Source organism: Nerophis ophidion, linkage group LG03, assembly GCF_033978795.1.
Source record: "Nerophis ophidion isolate RoL-2023_Sa linkage group LG03, RoL_Noph_v1.0, whole genome shotgun sequence".
NCBI classification, from domain to species: domain Eukaryota; kingdom Metazoa; phylum Chordata; class Actinopteri; order Syngnathiformes; family Syngnathidae; genus Nerophis; species Nerophis ophidion.
In genome coordinates this window covers 24112828-24136257 of record NC_084613.1, presented here as the reverse complement: position 1 = coordinate 24136257, position 23430 = coordinate 24112828, and the positions used below count along the sequence as shown (strand labels likewise).

Below are 23430 nucleotides of genomic sequence, written 5' to 3'. Positions count from 1 at the left end.
TTGGGGTCCTTCAGGTATTGGAGGGGCTGTCACGCCAAATTTCTTCCGGGGGGAAGGTTTTTGTAGGGGGGAAGAAATTTGGCGTGACAGAGCCATCAACGGGTGACGTCATCGTCTGCGACTTCTGGTAAAGGCAAGGCTTTTCTGTTAGCGACCAAAGGTTGCAAACTTTATCGTCGATGTTCTCTACTAAATCCTTTCAGCAAAATATGGCGATATCGCGAAAAGATCAAGTATGACACATAAAATGGACCTGCTATCCCCGTTTAAATAAGAAAATCTAATTTCAGTAGGCCTTTAAACAAAGTAATGTCTGTTTTCAGATTTTTTTTTTTTTTTTTTACAAAGTAGAAAAAAAACGTAATCAAAATGGCTTTCGCATACTTTTTGACTTTTCGCTATGTGGCCCTCGTTGTTTGGACACCCCCGCCTTAGAGGATAACCTGTATGTGGCGTTCAATGACCCACAGCTCCCTTGAATGTGCATGTCGCAGCTTCTTCTGATGTAGCGCTCACACTCCCCACCCGGGGGCGCCCCTCCCCTGACCAGCACTTCCTGTGTGCTCACCCACCTTTGGTGACCAGCCTTTATTGATGGCCATTTACTCCACTGCTTCCTCGTCCTCCTCCAGGTCAGCTGATGGGCATGAACGAGATCACGGAGAAGCTGACTTTAGACGAGAAGTGCCGTAACGAGCACGCCATCGTCCAGAAGGTGGCCTCGGCCGCCAACCTCAGCAGGGTGCCCTGTGGAGCAGACAACGAGTGCAGGTGAAAACACGCGCAGTACTGACACCTAGTGGCCCTTAGTGGGTATTGCTTTAAAATCAGCTATGGTGCGAGCCATGTTGCTTTATCAATAACGTTTTTTTGTTTTTTAAACCTTTCACTTTCTTTCACTCCGCTGCTTTGACCTCAGTCCTCCTGTTCCTCCTCCTCTTCTTCTTCCCGCACACAGGTTCGCCGGCAAGACGGTGACCAGCGGCAGCCTGGTGCTGGTCACCGTTGCGACCAAGGAGGAGGGCGCCGCCCAGCTGACTGTCAACTGCGAGAAGATGGTGATCGGCACCATGCTGGTCAAAGACATTCTGCTGGCGCTGACGCAGTGACGCGCAGACCACCGACCCCTCGTCTTCACTCCGACCCCCGCACCTGCAAGGAACCTCCTGGAATGATTGAGTGTCTTTTCTTGCGACAATCAGACAAATGAGCGTCAGCCTTGTCGAGTCAGATTGACATCCACAACTTTGTCGCCCCCTGGTGGCTGTGTACAAAATGATATCTCACCAGTACCTAGTTCGATAAACGTTTGTTATTTATTCCACCAAAAGTTTTTTTTAAGGTAGCTAATAGAATGTAGCATGACTGTTTTATCCCGAACACTAAATATGTGTGCTGCTGTATGTATATACTGTATATGTAGTAATAACCAGCTATGTAATGTGATCCTTTTTTGAACACTGAATGATTTAAAAGTCTGAAAATTCCAAAATGTAGGACTCCAATTGAATTAATTATTGGAAAAATATATTTAACTTTAATTTTTCTCCACTTGGGCCTTAAAAAAAGTAACAAGTAAAAATTACTACAATTTATACATTTGGCTTTAAAATACCAATTTAAAGTAATATTAAATAGCTAATGTATTATCTTGGGTAGTTTACTTTTTTTAAAAATCTTAAATTAAAAGTCCATATTTGATGTCTTTCTTTTTCTCATATGGCAACTGGTCTATTTTCTTACAGTTGGTGAATGTAAAGGTTTTTTAACAAAGCAGATTCAACACAGTGGCTCCACTATATTGTTTTTCTGCAAATATCAGAACACTATATGTTTTTGATGGTGACAAAGAGAAAATACCAGGGGTGAACATGTAACGAAGTTCTCATTTTATTTGATCAAGTTTTATTTCACGACAACTGTGTGCTGCTCTTGAGTATTTTTGAGGTTTATTTATTTGACCAATAAAAAAACATAAATCCAAAAAAATACTGCTTTTGTTTTTACAGAAAAATGTATCTAATTCATCTTTGGCACAAATATTTATAATGAGAATCACGATGAGTAAGTACTGCGATGAGGTGGCGACTTGTCCAGCGTGTACTCCGCCTTCCGCCCGATTGAAGTTGAGATTGGCACCAGGGACCCCAAAGGGAATAAGCGGTAGGAAATGGATGGACGATTAGTAAGTCAAACTACAATTACAACGAAATGTCCCTTGAGGATGCGCGCTGTGTAAAAATGACTTCGCCCTCAGTTCGGAAAAACACCACAGAGCCACTCAGGAAGCGAGCTGGCTGAAAATGCGTTAGTAAAGCATACAAACGCAAATAGTATGTCTATTAACATCTTAGAAGCACATGAGACCAACTTCATAAACGTATGATTACCTTGTTTTAATTGTGAAAAATACACGGCTGTTAATTTAATCTGTCCTGCAAGCCTTAACATAATTAAAAAGCCTCACTGCAATAGTAAGCAGTTTGCCTAGCTCTTCTACAGTTTTACCTTTCCAGCATTGTGCTATCACTGCTGCCACCCTCAGGTCAGTCCTGGTACTACGTAAAGATTAGCAGATGATTAAAAAAGGCGTTGGTTCTAATTGGATTAAATATGTGGTAAATATAATAAAAAATATTTTTTATTCAAAATAAAAAAGGGTAGTTGCTGTTGGCAAACGGCACTTGTTGGTGTTTTACTCCTTGAAGGACAGACATCAAGGAAAGTCCACAAAAGGGGTAAAGGTCAGGTAAGCGCCGTCTGCTTGCTCTGCGGCAGGAAGAGCGCCGCCAACCCACCGACCAGCAGCAGCACAGACACCATCAGAATGGGCACGGCACACGAGCTGTCCACCAGCCTGCCGAAAACCACGTTTGCCGTGATGGCCGCCACCCGACCCACTCCTGTGAAGACGCCAAGCGCTGACGAGCTGAGAGTGGAGGACAAAACAATATATATCTATATATATATATATACAAAATTAGGACGCTTCCTGCAGGGATGTTCCAAAATGATTAACAATGAACACAATTACCTCAGTGACCAATTCTTGCTTTGACAAAAAAACTTACCGTAACTGTGTGGGGTAAAGTTCTGTCCCCAACACATCCAGAGCGTTCCACGCGATGACGGACACGCCGCTGAACAAGCAGGACAGAACCAGACTTTGGAATTTGGTCTGGACCAGGTAGATGAAGAAGACGCTGAGACCGGACATCATCAGGCTGCCGGCTGCAGAAACACAACAACAAAAACAACATTACTGAGGACCTGATAATGATGAAGAAGAAAGAGGATAGTCTTCCTCACAGAGCAGCAGCTTCCCTCCAACACTGTCCATCACCAAGATGGTGAAGATGTTGCCAGGAAGGTTGGATGCTGCGATGAAGAAACCCTCCTCGTACACTGCAATAACAAAACAACTCTTTTTAAAAAAAAAGGTGGAATGGATACAAAAACATGATAAAAGTACTACTACTAATAATAATAACAGTAAACTTTTTTTCCTTTAAATAAATGTACTGCAATTTCTGAGTACATCTATTTTTCATTGGTTATAGCCTCTTCTGGGGGACAAAAAAATATAAAAATAAACAAAATGGCACATTGTAACAAAAAAAAGAGACGTTTTGATACAAACAAACAACACTAATAGTAATAAGATGTGTTTCTATAACTGACAAATCTGACAAAATTTTGTATTTCAATATAAATACAAAACTTCCTTTTTTGGCATTTAAAAATACATTTTTACAAAATGTGCGGTCGGTAGCTTGTTCTTTATAGCTTGTTTAAAAAAAATAAAAAATAAAAAAAAAAATAAGGTAAAATTAGACAAAAAGAATGTTTGTTGCTGCAAGACTGACTGACAACTTCAGTGTTATCTAAAGTTCCATCAGAGTGGTAACTATCACCACACTGGCATGTGACTGATCGCTGCCTCACTGCCTGCAATGTGTGCCATCTTCTAGCGGTCAAAACAAACACTGTGATTAATCTTTTTTATCCATTTATGATAACGCGATAAGCCCTGCGATGAGATGGCGGCCTTCCGCCCGGTTGTAGCGGAGATAGGAACCAGCGGCCACCGCGACCCTAAAGGGAATAAGCGGTGGAAAATGAATGGATAAATAACGCGATAACAATTTTGTATTAATCACATGCGTTAACGTTGACCGCCCTAATATAAATATATATATATATATATATATATATATATATATATATATATATATATATATATATATATATATACACACAGTGGGGCAAAAAAGTATTTAGTCAGCCATCGATTGTGCAAGTTCTCCCACTTAAAATGATGACAGAGGTCTGTAATTTTCATCATAGGTACACTTCAACTGTGAAAGACAGAATGTGAAAAAAAAAATCCAGGAATTCACATTGTAGGAATTTTAAAGAATGTATTTGTAAATTATGGTGGAAAATAAGTACCGTATTTTTCGGACTATAAGTCGACGTTTTTTTCCATAGTTTGGCCAGGGGTGCGACGTATACTCCAGAGCGACTTATGTGTGAAATTATTAACACATTACCGTAAAATATCAAACAATATTATTTATCTCATTCGCGTGAGGGACGAAGAAAATGTCCGCAATCGTCACACATACGTCAGCAATCGTCACTCAAACGCTAACCGATAAGAATTTGGTGGGGGCGGGTCATGGCAGAAGTGCATTGTGGGTCATGACATGCTAACTGCTACATGCTATACGCAACTGCCGTAGCTATTAAAATGGATCACATCAACATTGGCGGTAACTTATAAAAACTGAGAAGGACTGAACTAAAATGGCACCGAACAGGAAATCATTTACTGCAGATTACAAGCTGGACGTAGTGAAATATGCAGCAGAGAACAGCAATCGAGCGGCAGAAAGAAAGGACGGTAGCGGGGCGCATACCAGAGGCGACACCGAGGAAGATTACATCGGATTTAGCAATCGGGAGTGACAGATTGTTTGGTAAACGTATAGCATGTTCTCTATGTTATAGTTATTTGAATGACTTCTACCATGATGTGTTGCGTTAACATACCAGGCACCTTCTCAGTTGGTTATTTATGCATCGTATAAAGTACACTTATTCAGCCTGTTGTTCACTATTCTTTATATTTTTAAATTGCCTTTCAAATGTCTATTCTTGGTGTTGGATTTTATCAAATATATTTCCCCAAAAAATGCGACTTATACTCCAGTGCGACGAATATATGTTTTTTTCCTTCTTTATTGTGCATTTTCGGCCGGTGCCACGTATACTCCGGAGCGACCTATAGTCCGAAAAATACGGTATTTGATCAACCATTCAAAGCTCTCACTGATGGAAGGAGGTTTTGGCTCAAAATCTCACGATACATGGCCCCATGCATTCTTTCCTTAACACGGATCAATCGTCCTGTCCCCTTAGCAGAAAAACAGCCCCAAAGCATGATGTTTCCACCCCCATGCTTCACAGTAGGTGTGGTGGTCTTGGGACGCAAATGAGTATTCTTCTTCCTCCAAACACGACAAGTTGAGTTTATACCAAAAAGTTCTATTTTGGTTTCATCTGACCACATGACATTCTCCCAATCCTCTGCGGTATCATCCAAAACCTCCGTCCATCAGTGAGAGCTTTGAATGGTTGACCAAATACTTTTTTTCCACCATAATTTACAAATAAATTATGTAAAATTCCTACAATGTGGATTCCTGGATTTTTTTTCACATTCTATCTCTCACAGTTGAAGTGTACCTATGATGAAAATTACAGACCTCTGTCATCATTTTAAGTGGGAGAACTTGCACAATCGGTGGCTGACTAAATACTTTTTTGCCCCATGTATATATATACACACTAGAGATGCGCGGTTTGTGGTCTCATCCGCGGAGTCCGCGGATAAACCGCGGTTCGGGTGGGTGACATGACGAAAAAATAGATTTTAATTAGATCCGGGGCGGGTGGCGGTTGAACCATTCGGAAATATTTGATATACATGGTTTAGGGATCGGTATCCATTACCATTCAAAGAGCAATTTAGGACCCGTGTCACAAAGCGAAGAAGAAAAAAAAGGAGACGCAAACTTTCTCTAGAATGACTGCCGGCAGTCACACCCAGTTAATAAGTATTAGGGCGTACTATGAAGCCATTGACTTTGTCGCCTTCTACAGCATGTACAATCTGCTTGTCAGTCCAGCAACATGTGTGTGGCTTCTGCAGACACACGCACACGACTGCAAGGCATACTGGGTGACACAGAGTACACTAATGGTTGTGATATAAACAATTTTAACACTCTTAATAATATGCGCCACGCTGTGAAGCCACATCAAACAAGAATGCCAAACCCATTTCGTGAGAACATCCTCCCAGTAACACAACATAAACGCAACACAACAACTACCCAGACTCCTTTGTATCCATGATGATCATTTTATACACTCCGCTAGCACCAAACACCCCCCCCCCCCCCCCCCCCCGTACGTCGGTAAGGTGGGCGGGGTTGGAGGCGCGGGGGTGTAAAATATATTCAGGAAATGTCACGGATGCAAAGGATTCTGGGTATTTGTTGTGTTGCGTTTATGTTGTGTTACTGTGAGGATGTTCTCCCGAAATGTGTTTGTCATTCTTGTTTGGTGTGGCTTCACAGCGTGGCGCATATTAGTAAGAGTGTTAACATTGTTTATATCACAACCATCAGTGTACTCTGTATCGCCCAGTCTGCCTTTCAATCTTGTACGTGTGATTGCGGAAGCTGCATACAACATGTTGCTGGACTAACATTTGGTTTGTACATGTTGTTGAAGGTGTCAAAGGCAATGGCTTCACAGCACCCCATATTCTTGTCATCAGAATGAATACCATTGGATATTCGTGAGAACAATAGCGGCTCCCATTGTCTTCTTTACTCTGTGAAACGGGTTTAAATAGCTCTTTGAATGGTAAAGATGGTCGACCTCTGATGTATTTCAACGGCGGGTGGCGGGCGGTTGCGGTTCTGATAAAATGTTGGTTCGGGTAGACAGCGGGTGGATGACGTCTTTGTGATGCGGTTGCGGATGATATATTTGCCTATCCGCGCATCTCTAATACACACACACATAAATATGTACACACATACATTTGTATATATATTTATATATATACATACATACACACACATATATATATATATATATATATATAAATATATATATGCATATATATATATACATACACACACACACACACACACACACACACACACACACACACACAGAGATAACCTGTGTTTTCTGTTAGCCTTTTTTTGCTAGACAATAGAAAACTGAAAACAGCCTAGGATTTTGAAGCATGTGAGCTTGTTTACGCACCGACGGTCTTGACAGGGTAACAGCTTTGGTTGTGTTGCCCTGATGGAGCAGACATGTTGATGCACGGCGATCCTCCGCCTTCTAGTCTGGCAAACAGCTCCGGGAACCACATCCACAGTCCGTAGAAACTAAAAGCACACGCTTGAACGTCTCCTCTTCATGACCAAAAAAACACACGCAGGCCACCTTACCCGAAGGAGATGCAGTAGAAGATTACGAGCAGGACCACACTTCTGGATCTGAGCGTCCCTTCAAACATCTGCTTGAGCGGCATCACACCCTGCCAATTGCCAGATTATATGACACACGGCCATATTGGCAAACGTTTTAGTGCAGAAGAATGACATGACGTGTGATTGTGTTATTTCTCATTCACCTTTTTCACAGCACTGATGAGTCGGCCTGTACGACCACGTTCAGTCTCGGTCTTGTAGGATCTTTGCACGACGCTGACATGTAAACTCACATCCTTCACAAAGGATTATTAGCCTGTCACGCACTTTCCTTGGTTTAATTCCTGTTGTCTAAAAACAAAGACTTCTTACCGGGAAGGACGCTCCTTTTCCCCGAGTGTTCAACTGAAACATCAGGCGGAAAACACGGATGGCATCGCTCTCTCTGCCCGCCTGCAAAGACACAATTAATTCATGTGGAAATTTTACTAAACCTTTTGACTTTTGGCAGACACTTTGTGCTTCAGCCAAACAAAACAAACAAAAAAAAAGACTTTTGCAGTGAAAAGTCGATTTTGTCAAAATATTGATGGCGATTTCACTAAATTGGCCCTAGTGTGTGAATGTGAGTGTGAATGTTGTCTGTCTATCTGTGTTGGCCCTGCGATGAGGTGGCGACTTGTCCAGGGTGTACCCCGCCTTCCGCCCGATTGTAGCTGAGATAGGCACCAGTGCCCCCCGCGACCCCAAAAGGGAATAAGCGGTAGAAAATGGATGGATGGATGGATGGATTTCACTACATTTCCTTAATTAGAAAAATAAAAAAACGTTATTACACTGTACATATATAGATATACACACACACACATATATATATACAAACACATACCGTATTTTTCGGACTATAAGTCGCAGTTTTTTTCATAGTTTGGCTGGGGGTGCGACTACAGAGCGACTTATGTGTGAAATTATTAACACAATACCGTAAAATATCAAATAATATTATTTAGCTCATTCACGTAAGAGACTAAACGTATAAGATTTCTTGGGATTTAGCAATTAGGAGTAAGAGATTGTTTGGTAAACGTATAGCATGTTCTATATGTTATAGTTTTTTGAATGACTCTTACCATAATATGTTACGTTAACATACCAGGCATGTTCTCAGTTGGTTATTTATGCGTCATATAACGTACACTTATTCAACCTGTTGTTCACCATTCTTTATTTATTTTAAAATGCCTTTCAAATGTCTATTCTTGGTATTGGGTTTTATCAAATAAATATCCCCAAAAATTGCGACTTATGCTCCAGTGCGACTTATATATGTTTTTTTCCTTCTTTGTTATGCATTTTCAGCAGGTGTGACCTATACTTCGAAAAATACGGTATGTATATGTATAAATATATATATATATATATATATACATACACACACACACACACACATACATAACAGAATATACACACACACACTCGCACGCACACACACACACACACACACACACACACACACACACACACACACACACGCTTGTGTGTTAGCGGGCCTGGCTCGCAGGGTGTAGTGATGCGTCTAGTGCAGCATGCTAGAGAGACGTTGCATGTACGGATGCATGTGACGCATAGCTCCTGCCGCTGACCAACCCAGCTGGGTAAAGGAAACAGAGTACGTAAGCCTTCCGAGGTCAGTACATAGCCTCTCCTTCCCCAAGACCCCTCACCTTGCCTCCTCGTGGCAGCACACGGTATCTGGAGTCTTGCGACTTCAGGCTAAAAGGTAGGGGATCGATCCGCGGTCTTGCGGGTAAGTCCAGGAAGACAAAGGCTAGGAGAGCACACCCTGAGAGAAAAGCACCGTGATGGAGGCACACGTAGGCGGGCCACGACAGACTGATGGTCCCGGCGGCCTCCTGCAGCTGTAAAGAGGTGCTGGTTGTCCTGGGTTTCCCCCTTGCCACTAGGCTCCATCTCTTTGTGGCGAAGATAGTGCGGCTGGGAACTGGGCACCCTCGGAGGCACTTAAAAAGTATCACCGCACAGGTCTCTGCTTCTGACCTTGGTGGATCCAGAACTGCAATTGGATTCTCAAGCAGAAAGTCTGACGGCGTCAGGATGTCTGATAACGGGGGCAGGTTAGAATGAACTGGGAGCCTCTAGTTAGATCCCTGCACGTCAGCGATTCAGGGCTATAATGGTCGCTATCAGCTGGGAATTGAGTGGCAGCTGATTTCGGCAGAACCCTGTATGACTGAGCATCCCTATTTCGGAGCCACACTGCTCACCAGTGTGGTGGCGACACACTGCGATGAGGTGGCGACTTGTCCAGGGTGTACCCCGCCTTACGCCCGATTGTAGCTGAGATAGGCGCCAGCGCCCCCCGCGACCCCAAAAGGGAATAAGCGGTAGAAAATGGATGGATGGATGGACTGCTCACCCCAAAGTTGGGGGAAGGCCTAGAAAAGGTGGCCTAAACATTGCCCACTCTTCACACCCTGGGTAGGATGCCGCACCTACCAGGACATTCCACTACCGCGGTCGAAAAACAAAAAGTAAACAAGTTCCCCTGATATCGGCTGCATGGACCATTAGAACCCTCCTGGACAACAATCCGGACCGGCCGCAAAGAAGAACTGCGCTTGTCGCTGCTGAGCTCAGACGTTATGGAATTGACATCGCCGCCTTGAGTGAGACCAGACTTCTGGATGAGGGATCCCTAAAAGAAGAAGGCCAGGGTTATACCTTTTTCTGAAAGGGTTACCCTACAGAAGGACCGCATCACCATGGTGTTGGTTTGGCAATAAAAAACAGCCTGCTACCCAGTTTCACTGAAACACCTACCGACATAAGTGAAAGACTCATGTCTGTCCGTATCCCCATGGCAAAACACCGCTACGCAACTCTTCTCTGTGTCTATGCGCCAACTCTACCATCCGAGAATGAGGCAAAGGACCGTTTCTACCAGGAACTAGATGAGTTCCTGGTAAAAGTTAATCTTCCTGCTTGGTGATTTTAATGCCAGGGTGGGGAAAAACCACCTCATATGGAAAGGAGTGATTGGGAAGCATGGTATCGGGAAGGTCAACAGCAACGGCATGAGGCTACTCAGTCTCTGTGCTGAGCATGACCTGACAAATCACCAACACAATCTTCCAACAGAAAAATAAACACAAGGCTTCCTGGATGCACCCACGATCCAAGCAATGGCATCTGCTGGATTACATCATCGTGAGACGCGAAGTACACCAAGGACGCGCGCACGCGCGCACGCACGCACGCACGCACGCACGCACGCACGCACGCACGCACGCACGCACGCACGCACGCACGCACGCACGCACGCACACACGCACACACACACACACACACACACACACACACACACACACACACACACACACAGGGTATTTTGAGGCGTTGAAAAACTTGCCTCCATGAGGAACTTGGGGCTCTCAGGCATAAGGAGCTTGAAGATGAGCGCAGACGTGAGGCTCGGGATGGAACACAGCACCACGAACACGCGCCAGCTCTGGAAGTCCAGGCGACCCACGGAAAAATGTGTCCAAGTTCTGGGGATCACCAACCAAGCCAGGCCTGAGCACACCAAAGTTAATGGCGTTCACGACTTGTTTTTTTACATTGTGTAGTTTCTGGTCACCTGCAGCCAGAATGTTCCCTGCCATCCAGAAGGTGGCCAGCGCGCTGATCATGGCGCCTCGCCGCAGTCGGGGCATGAACTCAGAGAAGTAGGAGAAGATGACAGGAATGGACCCGCCCACCCTGAACAAGGGAAGTGAAACCGCTTTTGTTACAAATAGCAGGAAGAAAGAACAAATGCTGTTTTTTGTACACAATACAGAGCAAGATTCAACTGTGGAATAAATATGTTTAATGGGGCGGTATAGCTTGGTTGGTCGAGCGGCCGTGCCAGCAACTTGAGGGTTGCAGGTTCGATCCCCGCTTCTGTCATCCTAGTCTTTGCTGTTGTGTCCTTGGGCAAGACACTTTACCCACCTGCTCCCAGTGCCACCCAATGGTTTAAATGTAAAAATTTGATATTGGGTTTCACTATGTAAAGCGCTTTGAGTCACTAGAGAAAAAGCGCTATATAAATATAATTCACTTCACTTCACAATTGATTTGCCAAGTGGGCGTGGCTTGTACATGACAGGGTTTTTTCATAGGCTGTTACGAGACTGATGAAGTCAGCCTAGTAACAACCGTCAATTCTCACCCAATGCCGCTGATGAACCTGAGCAGCAGAAAGAGCCAGAACCAGGGCGCCACGCTGGCCAGGGCGCCAAACAGGCCATTCACAGCCAGGGAAACCACCAGGATGCTGCGGCGCCCCCTCAGGTCGGCCAGGTAGCCCCACAAGTAGCCGCCCACCATCATGCCTGATGCAAAAAACAGGTTTTCCTTGTTGAATGCGCTTTTGAATCCAGGGGAAAGTTAGCGACTGACCGAGGAAAATGCTGGCGGTGAGCAGGCCCATGTCGGAGGAGCTGAGCAGGAGGTCGCAGCGTGCGGTGGGCAGCAGGAAGGACACGCAGACGATCTCCACGGCATCGCTGGCGTTGGCCCAGCCGCACACCAACAGCAGCAGCCAGTGGAACAAACCGAAGCCTGGATGCAAACATGATTATGATCATGACGGCTTTATTTGAAGTTTGTGGTTTCATATCACCTGCTGCCTCCACGGCCTCCTCGTATGTTAATCTTCTCTCTGCGGCCTTGGCTCCATCGTTTGATGCGCTTCTCTCAAATGAAGTTTCTCCTGAAAAACAAATTCAATAAAAAAATTATAAGCAGGACTACAGCTTTGAATTATTTTAATACTTGTGTAATATCCAAATTACTTTAGCCGGTTAATAGAGTAATGATAAAACTCTTTCAACAGGGGGTATCCAAAGTGTGGCTCGGAAGCCATTTGTGGCCCACATCTCGAGTTTTGTTGACCCTCAACAAGTTGGAAAAAAACTGTAAAGATGTAAGAAAATGAACAAAAAGACGTAATGTAATGGAAAAAAAACTGAATATTTTTGACAAAAATTTTAAAAGTCTAAAGTATGTGTGGGATGTTTTTATATTTAGAAAAATGTTGCAAACAGACATACATCAAGACTTAGTGCCTGCTTTCTGTTACAAGTGACACATTGTCATATTTATTTCATTGTTTTGTCATTTTGTTGCATCTTTTGGCGCATTTTTCCACATTTTTTATTTCCCCAACAAGATGTTTCAGGGCAACAAAACCTAAGCTGCTGTCCGCAAATGACACTTTGGACACTCCTGAAATCACTATTATTACGCTTTGTCACTTAGAACACAAAGCTGACACCAAATTGTGTCTTTATATATGCATACTGTATATAATATTGTTTTTTTAGCATTTATTTTTTTACAAAATAACAAAAATAAGAAGGCCTCCCATGTACTTTTACTTTTTATTATGCCGCCCTTGGTGGAAAAAGTTTAAACACCCCCGCTTTGTAGCCTCAATTCGTATTTTATGTAAACCAGTTGAAATAAAATAATGCACATCAACAACATTGAAATTGCTCTATCAACACATGTGCATTAACTGATTTATTTTACATTCTAAATTGCTTTTCCCACTGATCAACGCACTCATGTGTGCTTTACTGCAGCGGAAACAATGTTTGCATATTTAAAGGCACTCCATGCAATCTGCATTTGATACATTTTCATTTGTTTACTCATTAAACGATTAATGGAAGCAACAGAATATAATTTCAAGCTTTTTAATTAATGTAATCAATTAATTGTTGCAGCGGCTGTAAATAAATTACTCAAATGAAGTAAATCATGTTTTAAAAATATCACAAAGTGTTGGTGACCAAACCCAAGACGCAGAGACGGCAGGCTTTGTGCAGGAAAACAGGATTTAATGTCCGAAAATTAAGAAAATACACAAACCAGGAACCAGAAAAACTGCAAACAGCTAACGACTAACAGGATAAAAGGAAAACAAGAAACGAGGAACTAGAAGACAGCTCTCAGCTATCCGGATTCAGCATACAGGTAGTAGCTACAACGACAATACTCCAGCACTGACTGGAGGGCAAAAGCAGGTCTAAATAGCAGCTGACTGATTGACACCAGGTGTGGCCAGGTGCCAATCAGCAATAGCTGAGTGGATACAGCGCTCTCAGAGACAAGCATGAAACAACCAAAAGGAAAAAGTAACATAACCAAACTGTCAAGTACAACGTGATGCTGCTGCCAACGGAATCGCCGCACTTCTGTCGTTGGTCATTTGTAATTTATCGTCGTCGGAGATCATTTCCGCCGTGCGGGAATATTTTGATCATATATTGGGGGAAAAAAAGGTATTTGTGTTCATTTCCTTGTCGTTTCATCATGTTCTCTCAAAGTTTCTACTCGATCTGTTAGTCGGACTGTAACAGTACGTGTTTTTGTATTGAACCGATTCGGTACGGGGGTTTTTGTAAGTAAAGTCTTAACAAGCTGCTTTGCTTCTTCTGCCTCAGCAGCCGACATTGTCCCACCCACACAACCATCTGATTACTTTAAAAAAGCAGTAACAGCGAATCTCTTCGATAGCTCAGTTGGTAGAGTGGAGGACTGTAGTTGCTTATGCTGAGTAGTGCACTGATTCAAATCCAGCTGGATGGATCACTCATTACGTTTTTACCATGAATTGATTATCATGGACCCCGACTTAAACAAGTTGAAAAACGTATTGGGGCGTTACCATTTAGTGGTCAATTGTACAGAATATGTACTGTACTGTACAATCAACTAATAAAAGTTTCAATCAATCAATCAACAAGTGCGTATTCAGAGCGCATGTCAAAAAAAATAAAATAACCAGTCCACAAGTATCCTCATTCACAACACGTTCTCTTAGATTTCCATGTTTTGATACATGTTCACATTATTTATTGACTGTATCTAAAAAAGATAAAAATGTATTTGTATTTTATTTTTATTTTTAAGATATGAAATAATCCTAAATGAAATACAATGACTTGGTTTATATTATTGTATATACTAGGTCAGGGGTAGGGAACCTATGGCTCTAGAGCCAGATGTGGCTCTTTTGATGACTGCACCTGGCTCTCAGGTAAATCTTAGCTGACATTGCTTAACACGATAAGTAATGAATAATTCTGCTGGTAATCACAGTGTCAAAAATAACGTTCAAAATATAAAACATTCTCAAGAATTTTCATCCAACCATCCGGTTTTTACCGCACCTGTTCAAGAAGTTGCATTAATGGTAAGAAGTATTTTATTTATTTTTGGTTAGCCTCAGAATAACAATGTTATTAAAGAGAATAAGAGACATATTATACTCTAAAAATGTTGGTCTTTCTTAAAAATGCACGCATGTAGTTGTATTCAGTGTTAAAAAATAAATAAATTATATGGTTTTCACGGAAATACTTTTAAAAATATTTGGCTTGTATGGCTCTCTCAGCCAAAAAGGTTCCCGACCCCTGTACTAAGTCATAAAATCGGTGTCAGTTGAGTTACCATGAATTGATTAACGTGGACCCCGACTTAAACAAGTTGAAAAACTTATTCGGGTGTTACCATTTAGTGGTCAATTGTACGGAATATGTACTGTACTGTGCAATCTACTAATAAAAGTATCAATCAATCAATCAAAGTCGGTCCATATGTTGCCTGTAGGGATTTTTAATGTCCAGCAGATTTCAGTATTTAGTGACACAGCATTGACACAGTATCAATACGGTTTTGCAATGTGTTGAAATGCTTCATGACGCCTCATCAACCTATCACTATTGGTGACGAACCCCAAGATGCATAGAGGGCAGGCTTGGTGCAGGAAAACATAATTTAATGTCCAAAATAACGAAAAAAAAACACAAACCAGGAAAAGGCAAACTGGAAACAGGGAACCGCAACCAGCAAATAGGAAAACTGAAAATAGCTAACAGGAACCAGGATACAGCTTAAGGCTACAACGACAATACTCCAGCACTGACTGCAGGGCAAGGCAGGTCTAATTAGCAGTTGGCTGATTGATGCCAGGTGTGGCCAGGTGCCAATCGGCCGCAGCTGAGGGGAAACAGTGCTCAGGGAGACAAGCAGGAAACAACCAAAATAAGAGTGTTGACAGGAAATAAAACAGAGGAAAAACGAAACCATAACCACACTGTCAGGGTCAAGCCTGACAAACAGGCCGTTCCGAAAGACATTCATTATGTATCAGTACAGCCCAGATAGTGCTCACTCTCTCCACTGAACACTTACTGATAAGAACATTTCTGCAGTCATCTTACAGGGCCTTCAATATTTTTTAATCAGTAAATACCCAAAATGCTATAAAGTGTTCATTGGAAGCAGGTGATAATAAGGAAGAGGCCGCCCAAAATGTGAAAGCTTATAATTTTATGATCTGTAACATTGTTTTCTAAGGTTTAATAATGATTTTGCAAGGCATGAGAATGTGGAAAGGGATCTTTTTAATGGTTGCTTATAAACAAGTTGTTTATTGCACAACACAGCAGCAACAACAAAAACAGTGAGAAGATGAGGAGCGAACTGCTGAGTCAGCATTAAGTTGATAGTAAACATCAGTATGACAAACAACAACTAAGTAACACAATTTTAAAGGGCATGCAGAAGTAGTTTAAGCTGAGGTTGTTACGATTAATCGATTAATTCAATTTGATACAAAAGCTTAGATTTATATTTTGTTAATTCCCTTATCGTTAAGCCCTACTGAAACCCACTACTACAGACCATGCAGTCTGATAGTTTATATATCAATGATGAAATATTACCATTGCAACACATGCCAATACGTCCTTTTTAGTTTACTAAATTGTAATTTTAAATTTCCCGTGAAGTGTCCTGTTTAAAATGTTGCGGAATGATGACGTATACGCGTGATGTCACGGACTGTTAGGATATATTAGCGCTGCGCACACACACAGCTAAAAGTCATCTGCTTTAACCGCATAATTACACAGTATTTTGGACATCTGTGTTGCTGAATCTTTTGCAATTTGTTCAATTAATAATGGAGAAGTCACAGTAGAAAGATGGAGTTGGGAAGCTTTAGCCTTTAGCCACACAAACACACGGTGATTCCTTTTTTTAAAATTCCCGAAGGTGAAACTTTACTATGGATAAGAGTGGTCCAGCGAACATGGATCCCGGCCATATGTCAACCAGCAGTTTTCGGTGAGAAAATTTGTGGTAAAAAGTCGCCACTTACCGGAGATCAGCTGAGCTTGTGCCGTTCGTCCAGCTACCGTCGACTTCCATCAGACACTGGCCTCAAGACACCCGTGGATACACCCTTCCGACTATCAGGTACTATTAAACTCACTAAAACACTAGCAACACAATAGAAATATAAGGGATTTCCCAGAATTATCCTAGTAAATGTGTCTAAAAACATCGGAATCCGTCCCAATGCAATCGCGTTTTTTTGTTGTTGTTTTTTAAACTTTTTTAGTCCGTCGCAATCAATATCCTTAAACACAAATCTTTCATCCTTGCTGAAATTAATGGAGAAATTGTCGTTTTCTCGGTCCGAATAGCTCTTTCTGTTGGAGGCTCCCATTAAAAACAATGTGAGGATGTGAGGAGCCATCAACGGGTGACATCATCGTCTGCGACTTCCGGTAAAGGCAGGGCTTTTCTGTTAGCGACCAAAAGTTGCGAACTTTATCGTCAATGTTCTCTACTAAATCTTTTCAGCAAAAATATGTCAATATCGCGAAATGATCAAGTATGACTAGGGATGATGTTTGATAAGGAATTATCAAGTTCGAGCCTATTATCGAATCCTCTTATCGAACCGATTCCTTATCGATTCTCTTATCGAGTCCAGATAGGTTGTTGTATATGGAAAAAAATACAATATTTGGTTTAACAAAAGTTCACTTTTATTACATAAGAAAAAAATGTAATCTGATAAATAAATAAATAAATATTGACTGTTACCCTCCTAAAAAAATTCAATAAAATAAATAAATATTGACTGCTGTTCCACAAAGTATATTAAGTGGGATTTTTCAGAAAAACAAATATATACAGTAGAGATGCGCGGATAGGCAATTATATCATCCGCAACCGCATCACTAAAGTCGTCATCCACCAGAACCAACATTTTATCAGGACCGCAACCGCCCGCCACCATAGCTATTTTGACCCATGTCACAAAGTAAAGAAGGTAACGGGAGCCGCCTACGCTCTCGCGAATATCCGATGGTGCGCATTCAGATAACGGGAATAAGGACGTGCTGTAAAGACATTGCCTTTGACACCTTCAACAACATGTACGAACCATTTGCCAGTCCAGCAACATGTTGTATGCAGCTTCCGCAGATACACGTACAAGATTGAAGGACATACTGGGTGATACAGAGTACACTGATGGTTGTGATATAAATAATTTTAACACTCTTACTAATATGCGCCACGCTGTGAAGCCACACCAAACAAGAATGACAAACACATTTCGGGGAACATCCTCACAGTAACACAACATAAACGCAACACAACAAATATCCAGAATCCTTTGCATCCATTACAATCCTGAATATACTTTACAGCCCCGCGTCCCCAACCCCGCCCACCTTACCGACGCAGGTGAGGGGGGGGGTTGCTGCTAGTGGGGTGTATAATATAGTCAGGAATAGTCATGGATGCAAAGGATTCTGGGTATTTGTTGTGTTGCGTTTATGTTGTGTTACTGTGAGGATGTTCTCCCGAAATGTGTTTGTCATTCTTGTTTGGTGTGGCTGCACAGCGTGGCGCATAGAGTGTTAAAATTGTTTATATCACAACCATTAGTGTACTCTGTATCACCCAGTATGCCTTGCAGTCGTGTGTGTGTGTGTGTCAGTGGAAGCCAGACACAACATATTGCTGGATTTTCAAGTAAATCGTACATGTTGAAGAAGGCGTCAAAGGCAAAGGCTTTATAACACGCCCTAATACTTATTGACTGGGTGACTGTCGGCAGACATACTTGAGAATGTTTACGTCAACTATTGTTGTCTTCGCTTTGTGACACGGGTCCAAAATGGCTCTTTGAACGGTAAAAGTTCCCGATCTCTGAACCATGTATATCATATATTTCCAAATGGTTCAACCGCCTCCCGCCCGAATCTATTTAAAATCTATTTTTTCGTCATGTCAACCGCCCGACCCGCGGTTTATCCGCGGATGAGACCGCAAACCGTGCATCTCTAATATACAGTAACACAAAAACAACCTGTCTCTGTGATCACTATACATGTATAAATAATAATACAGTGTTTAATGAAATCAGTCCCTTGGGCACAAAACTGAAAATAAATACAGCTCTCCAAAAAGTGCACTTCTGCTGTTATTGGAATATACTGACTACAGCTGTTGGAACATACTAACTACAGCTGTTGGAACATACTAACTACACACACTATGACACTAAGAACGCAACAGTCATCAACAATTATTTTTCAAAAAAGAGCAGATATGGAAATTAACCTGCAACAGTTAACGTTAGTTACTCACCGGCGCCACCGCCACTGTAGCTGGGACTTGGGCAGCTGGCAGAAGAGGGGCGTTCCTCGTCGTCGGTGCCGCTGCTTCTCCACCTGTCGACGACGCGACACGGTTCTCGAACTTTCAGGTTATGCGCAGCCTGCACATGTTTCAACATGCTTGTTGCGCCCCCCCCTACACGAGAGCGAAGCCTGGCAATAATTGCATATTGCTTCCTCGTTTTTTTTTGTGTGAAATGAAGCCATGCCTTAGAGCCCTTTTTTCCGGTCCATTTTTGCTGCTTTTCCTATCTGCGCCTAATGACTGAGCTACGTGACGTCATTTCTTGTGATGTCAAACGGGGCATTTCTCGTCGGAATGGGATTCGTTCCTAGTGACTCGAATAAAGAAACAACTCTTTTTCTTTACTAGTGGTCTCGATAACGGGTACATTTCTCGTTCTCAAAAAAGGGATTCGATTCCGAGGACTCGGTTCTTTTCTTATCGAACTTATTTAAACGGGGATAACAGGTCCATTCTATGTGTAATACTTGAAAATTTCGCAATATTGCCATATTTTTGCTGAAAGGATTTAGTAGAGAAAATCCACGATAAAGTTCGCAACTTTCGGTGCTAAGAGAAATGCCCTGCCTCTACCGGAAGTAGCAGACGATGACGTCACATGTTTGATGGCTCCTCACGTATTCACATTGTTTTTAATGCGAGTCGCCAACAAAAAGTGCTATTCGGACCGAGAAAACGACAATTTCCCCATTAATTTGAGCGAGGATGAAATATTCGTGTTTGAGGATATTGATAGCGACGGACTAGAAAGAAAAAAGAAAAAAAAAGTTAATAAATAAAAAAACGCGATTGCATTGGGACGGATTCCGATGTTTTTAGACACATTTACTAGGATAATTCTGAGAAATCCCTTATCTTTCTATTGTGTTGCTAGTGTTTTAGTGAGTTTAATATTACCTGATAGTCGGAAGGGTGTCTCCACGGGTGTCTTGACGCGCAGTGACGGCAGCTATGGACGGCACAAGCTCAGCTTTTTTCCGGTAAGAACTGACTTTTTAACCACAATTTTCTCACCGAAACCTGCTGGTTGACATTCAGTAGGATCTATGTTCGCTTGACCGCGCTCTGATCCATAGGAAAGTTTCACCTCCAGGAATTTTAAACAAGGAATCACCGTGTGTTTGTGTGGCTAAAGACTAAAGCTTCCCAACTCCATCTTTCTACTGTGACTTCTCCAATATTATTGAACAAATTGCAAAAGATTCAGCAACACAGATGTCCAAAAAACGGTATAATTATGCCGTTAAAGCAGACATTTAGCTGTGTGTGTGCGCAGCGCTCATACTTCCTAAAAACCCGTGACGTCTTGCGTACACGTCATCATTACACAACGTTTCGAAGACGAAACTCCCGGGAAATTTAAAATTGTAGTTTAGTAAACTAAAAAGGCCGTATTGGCATGTGTTGCAATCTTAATATTTCATCATTGATATATAAACTATCAGACTGCGTGGTGGGTAGTACTGGGTTTCAGTAGGCCTTTAAACGAGTGTTACGAATAAAAATGGATATATGTGGACTGCATGGTGTGCTAGGAACTTTAAATTCACGGACATAGTTTCCATGTGTGGGTGACATGATGTAAGAAGTGGCAAACAGTGGAATGTTTTTAAATAATTGTATTTACATCAATGCACACATGTGAAAAGTGCAACAAATGCAATGCTGATGATGTAGGGGAAAAAAAAGTTTACTACAAGCAGAAACATGTTTGTTTAGTTCAGATATTTTACATAAAATTTGCATTGAAGATATAAAGTGTGTATTATCTGATTGCACAATGATCGAACAAACTAAAGTAATCAATAGCTGCATGATATCTTGAGGTGAAAAAAAAAGAAAACAGGATATTGCTTACAGCCACAGCTGATAACATTAATATTTAATGTTTAGAGACAATGTCAGTTATTTGCTTTTGTCGAACACACACTTGTCAACTAATTAAATAATTGTGTATTGATGCTTAAAATCACTTATGTTTATTTAGTCTGCCAGTTGTTTACTATTTGTTATATGTTGGTGCATTTAATCGGATTCACAGGAAACAATAATATGTTGATAACGGTGACAAAAGTGAGCAAAGATAAATTATTGTGTGGCTACACTGAACTGGTTTAGATCACAAACTTTTAGTTCATAATGTTTTGGAACTCTATCAAATAAAAGTAAAACTGACAATTATGTTAGAAATGAATTATTGAAGTGCAAAAGTGGGTGTGGATTGTCAAAAAGTAGAGGAAGAAATGATAGAAATAAAGCATTCAGGAGCACATATTTACCTTCATCGGAGTCCCACTCGTTGTGTTGTCGTTTTTTCCCACCGAGAAGAGGCTCTTCATCTCCGGTAGATTTCACACCTCGCATCTCGCCTAAAAATCGGTCATAAAAGCTGCTGTACTGCCCCTCTCCCCGGCTTCATTCTTATTGTCCGACCCGTGATCTGTTCCAGCGAGATAGCTCGTCGACCCGTGATCTGTTCCAGCGAGATAACTCGTTGTCGCGCTAGCATGGCTGAACGAAGCTAAGAAGCTACGCTAACCAAGCTAAGCTAAGCTAACCAGGAAGTGACTCGCGAACGAAGCTAAGCTAACCAGGAAGTGACTGGCGAACCAAGCTAAGCTAACAAGGAAGTGACTGGCGAACCAAGCTAAGCTAACCAAGCTTTTTTTTATGTCTATTTATAAATTAAAAAAATTACAGACAGTAAGTCAAAGAACAATATAAAACATTATGAAAACAGCGCCAGGGGGTTGTAAATTCAAAATAACAAAAATAGAATACAAAAAATATATATATGTTAAACAAAGGCTCATTCAGATTCATTAAATAACTTAAATTTGCAACACAGTATTATCGTTTTCACAGCTTTTATGTTGTTAGAGGTAGAGGGCGTTTTAATGTAAAGTTCAAAATCTTTTTTAAAAGCGCAAAAGATAGGTCGGTTATTGAGAAACTTACATTTATGAATATAAAACTTACCCAATAGAAATAATGAGGTTGCAAAGGTAGAATACATTTTCGAATTGTTGTTCCTACAGTGTAAAACCAAAAATCACATCTTTAAAGCAAAGCACAAATTTGTCATGAATATTGTCCGAGCTAACCAAGCTAAGATAAGCTAAACAGGAAGTGACTCGCGAACCAAGCTAGGCTAACCAGGAAGAGACTCGCGAATCCATCCATCCATCCATTTCTACCGCTTAATCTCTTTGGGGTCGCGGGGGGCGCTGGAGCCTATCTCAGCTACAATCGGGCGGAAGGCAGAGTACACCCTGGACACGTCGCCACCTCATCGCAGGGCCGACTCGCGAACCAAGCTAAGCTAACCAGGAAGTGAAAAGTGACAGCGGCGTTGCGCCCTCTGCCTCCTCCCCTAATCTACCGCCGACTTCCCTGTCACTTTTACGAGCACTTCCACCGTCCGGAGGCGAGCTCGCTCACTTGCCACTGCCGTGTTGTGTCCTGGCGTGGGCCGCGGGAGGAAACATTAGCAGCCGTGAAAGCAGAGTAACCCGCGATATAGCCTTTCTTCTCGGCGCTCTCAACTTTGTTGAAGCCAATTTGGAAGATGGCGACCAGCTCGGAGCGCAGTCCTCCTCCCTTCCCCGACTCGGAGGACCAAGACCTGCTGGACTCCGGAGACGTCGGAGGCCGAGGCAGCGACGAAGACGACGGGGACGACCTCTTCATGAGTGTGGTAGGTCCCCCCACTTCTTAGTCCTTCTGCGCTCGTCCTCCCTCGGCTAACTCTCACTGACAGCTAGCTGTAGCATCCACTCGTGTTTGCACTGTTTTGCCCCCAAAAAGTTTGCGCTAACATCCAAATGGTTTAAAGTTACCTTGAATCGTCTTAAACGTTGAAAATGTTTTGTGTTGACGTTCACTTTGCATTTTGGGCCAAACTCACTGACGCTTTTCAACGACCTGACTGTAATCTTGCACCCGCTTGCAACCTATTTCTAATTAACAGGCAAACAAATAAGCTGTGATTTAATTGGCAAACATGTGAAAGCACGGTGGTTCTTTTTTCTACTTGCGGGTAAAAAATACACCGTTTAATTGTTTCTTTGTTGTTATTCAGTGTGTTGCAATTGAATGACGATTAAAAAAAGTGGCCTCCTGTCATGTGAGTGGGGGGCAGCGGGGGGGGGGGGTCGCGTCACGTGGTTAGAACCCGGATGTTTTCCCTGCAGTCAAAGTTCAAAAGGGGGTAAAAAAAAAAGTTGCTGTCTGTTGCATTTGTGGAAAGGAATCTCTCCACAGGAAACACACACTCAGCAGTTTTTTTCTACTTTGCAAATGTGACAGGATGCCTTTAAAAACA

The 23430-nt window shown here is 42.1% G+C and overlaps 3 protein-coding genes across 18 annotated transcripts in view; 2 read left to right on the top strand and 1 right to left on the bottom strand.

The window, feature by feature from the left end:
* The window catches only part of LOC133549328 (AP-3 complex subunit beta-2), a 55200-nt gene extending 53203 nt beyond the window's left edge, over positions 1-1997 (top strand). For 10 of the 14 annotated variants that reach the window (XM_061894622.1, XM_061894623.1, XM_061894620.1 and 7 more), the window contains 2 exons: positions 633-771; positions 920-1997. In XM_061894622.1, coding sequence (XP_061750606.1) covers positions 633-771; positions 920-1109 — 329 coding nt within the window. In that variant the 3' untranslated portion in view covers positions 1110-1997. The remainder of the gene's footprint in view (positions 1-632; positions 772-919) is intronic. The other 4 variants (XM_061894625.1, XM_061894624.1, XM_061894617.1 and 1 more) reach the window with 2 other exon arrangements.
* On the bottom strand, positions 1867-22799 carry sv2 (synaptic vesicle glycoprotein 2). 3 transcript variants are annotated; one of them, XM_061894632.1, is made up of 14 exons: positions 21386-22790; positions 19053-19135; positions 12211-12300; positions 11988-12149; positions 11758-11920; positions 11182-11303; positions 10954-11117; positions 7896-7976; positions 7727-7819; positions 7542-7630; positions 7351-7478; positions 3310-3405; positions 3072-3231; positions 1867-2929 (listed from the first exon to the last, which is right to left on the bottom strand). In XM_061894632.1, the coding sequence occupies exons 4-14, from the start codon at positions 12016-12018 to the stop codon at positions 2746-2748; spliced, it is 1311 nt and encodes a 436-aa protein (XP_061750616.1). In that variant the 5' UTR covers positions 12019-12149; positions 12211-12300; positions 19053-19135; positions 21386-22790; the 3' UTR covers positions 1867-2745. The 3 variants fall into 3 exon arrangements, with proteins under 3 accessions (XP_061750616.1, XP_061750613.1, XP_061750615.1); XM_061894629.1 differs by lacking the exon at positions 19053-19135 and having other exon boundaries at positions 21386-22792; XM_061894631.1 differs by lacking the exons at positions 3310-3405; positions 19053-19135 and having other exon boundaries at positions 21386-22799.
* snx1a (sorting nexin 1a) overlaps positions 21429-23430 on the top strand; it is a 17951-nt gene continuing 15949 nt past the window's right edge. Inside the window, exon 1 of the mRNA XM_061894628.1 lies at positions 21429-22803. Within this exon, the coding sequence (XP_061750612.1) occupies positions 22675-22803 (129 nt within the window). The 5' untranslated portion in view covers positions 21429-22674. The remainder of the gene's footprint in view (positions 22804-23430) is intronic.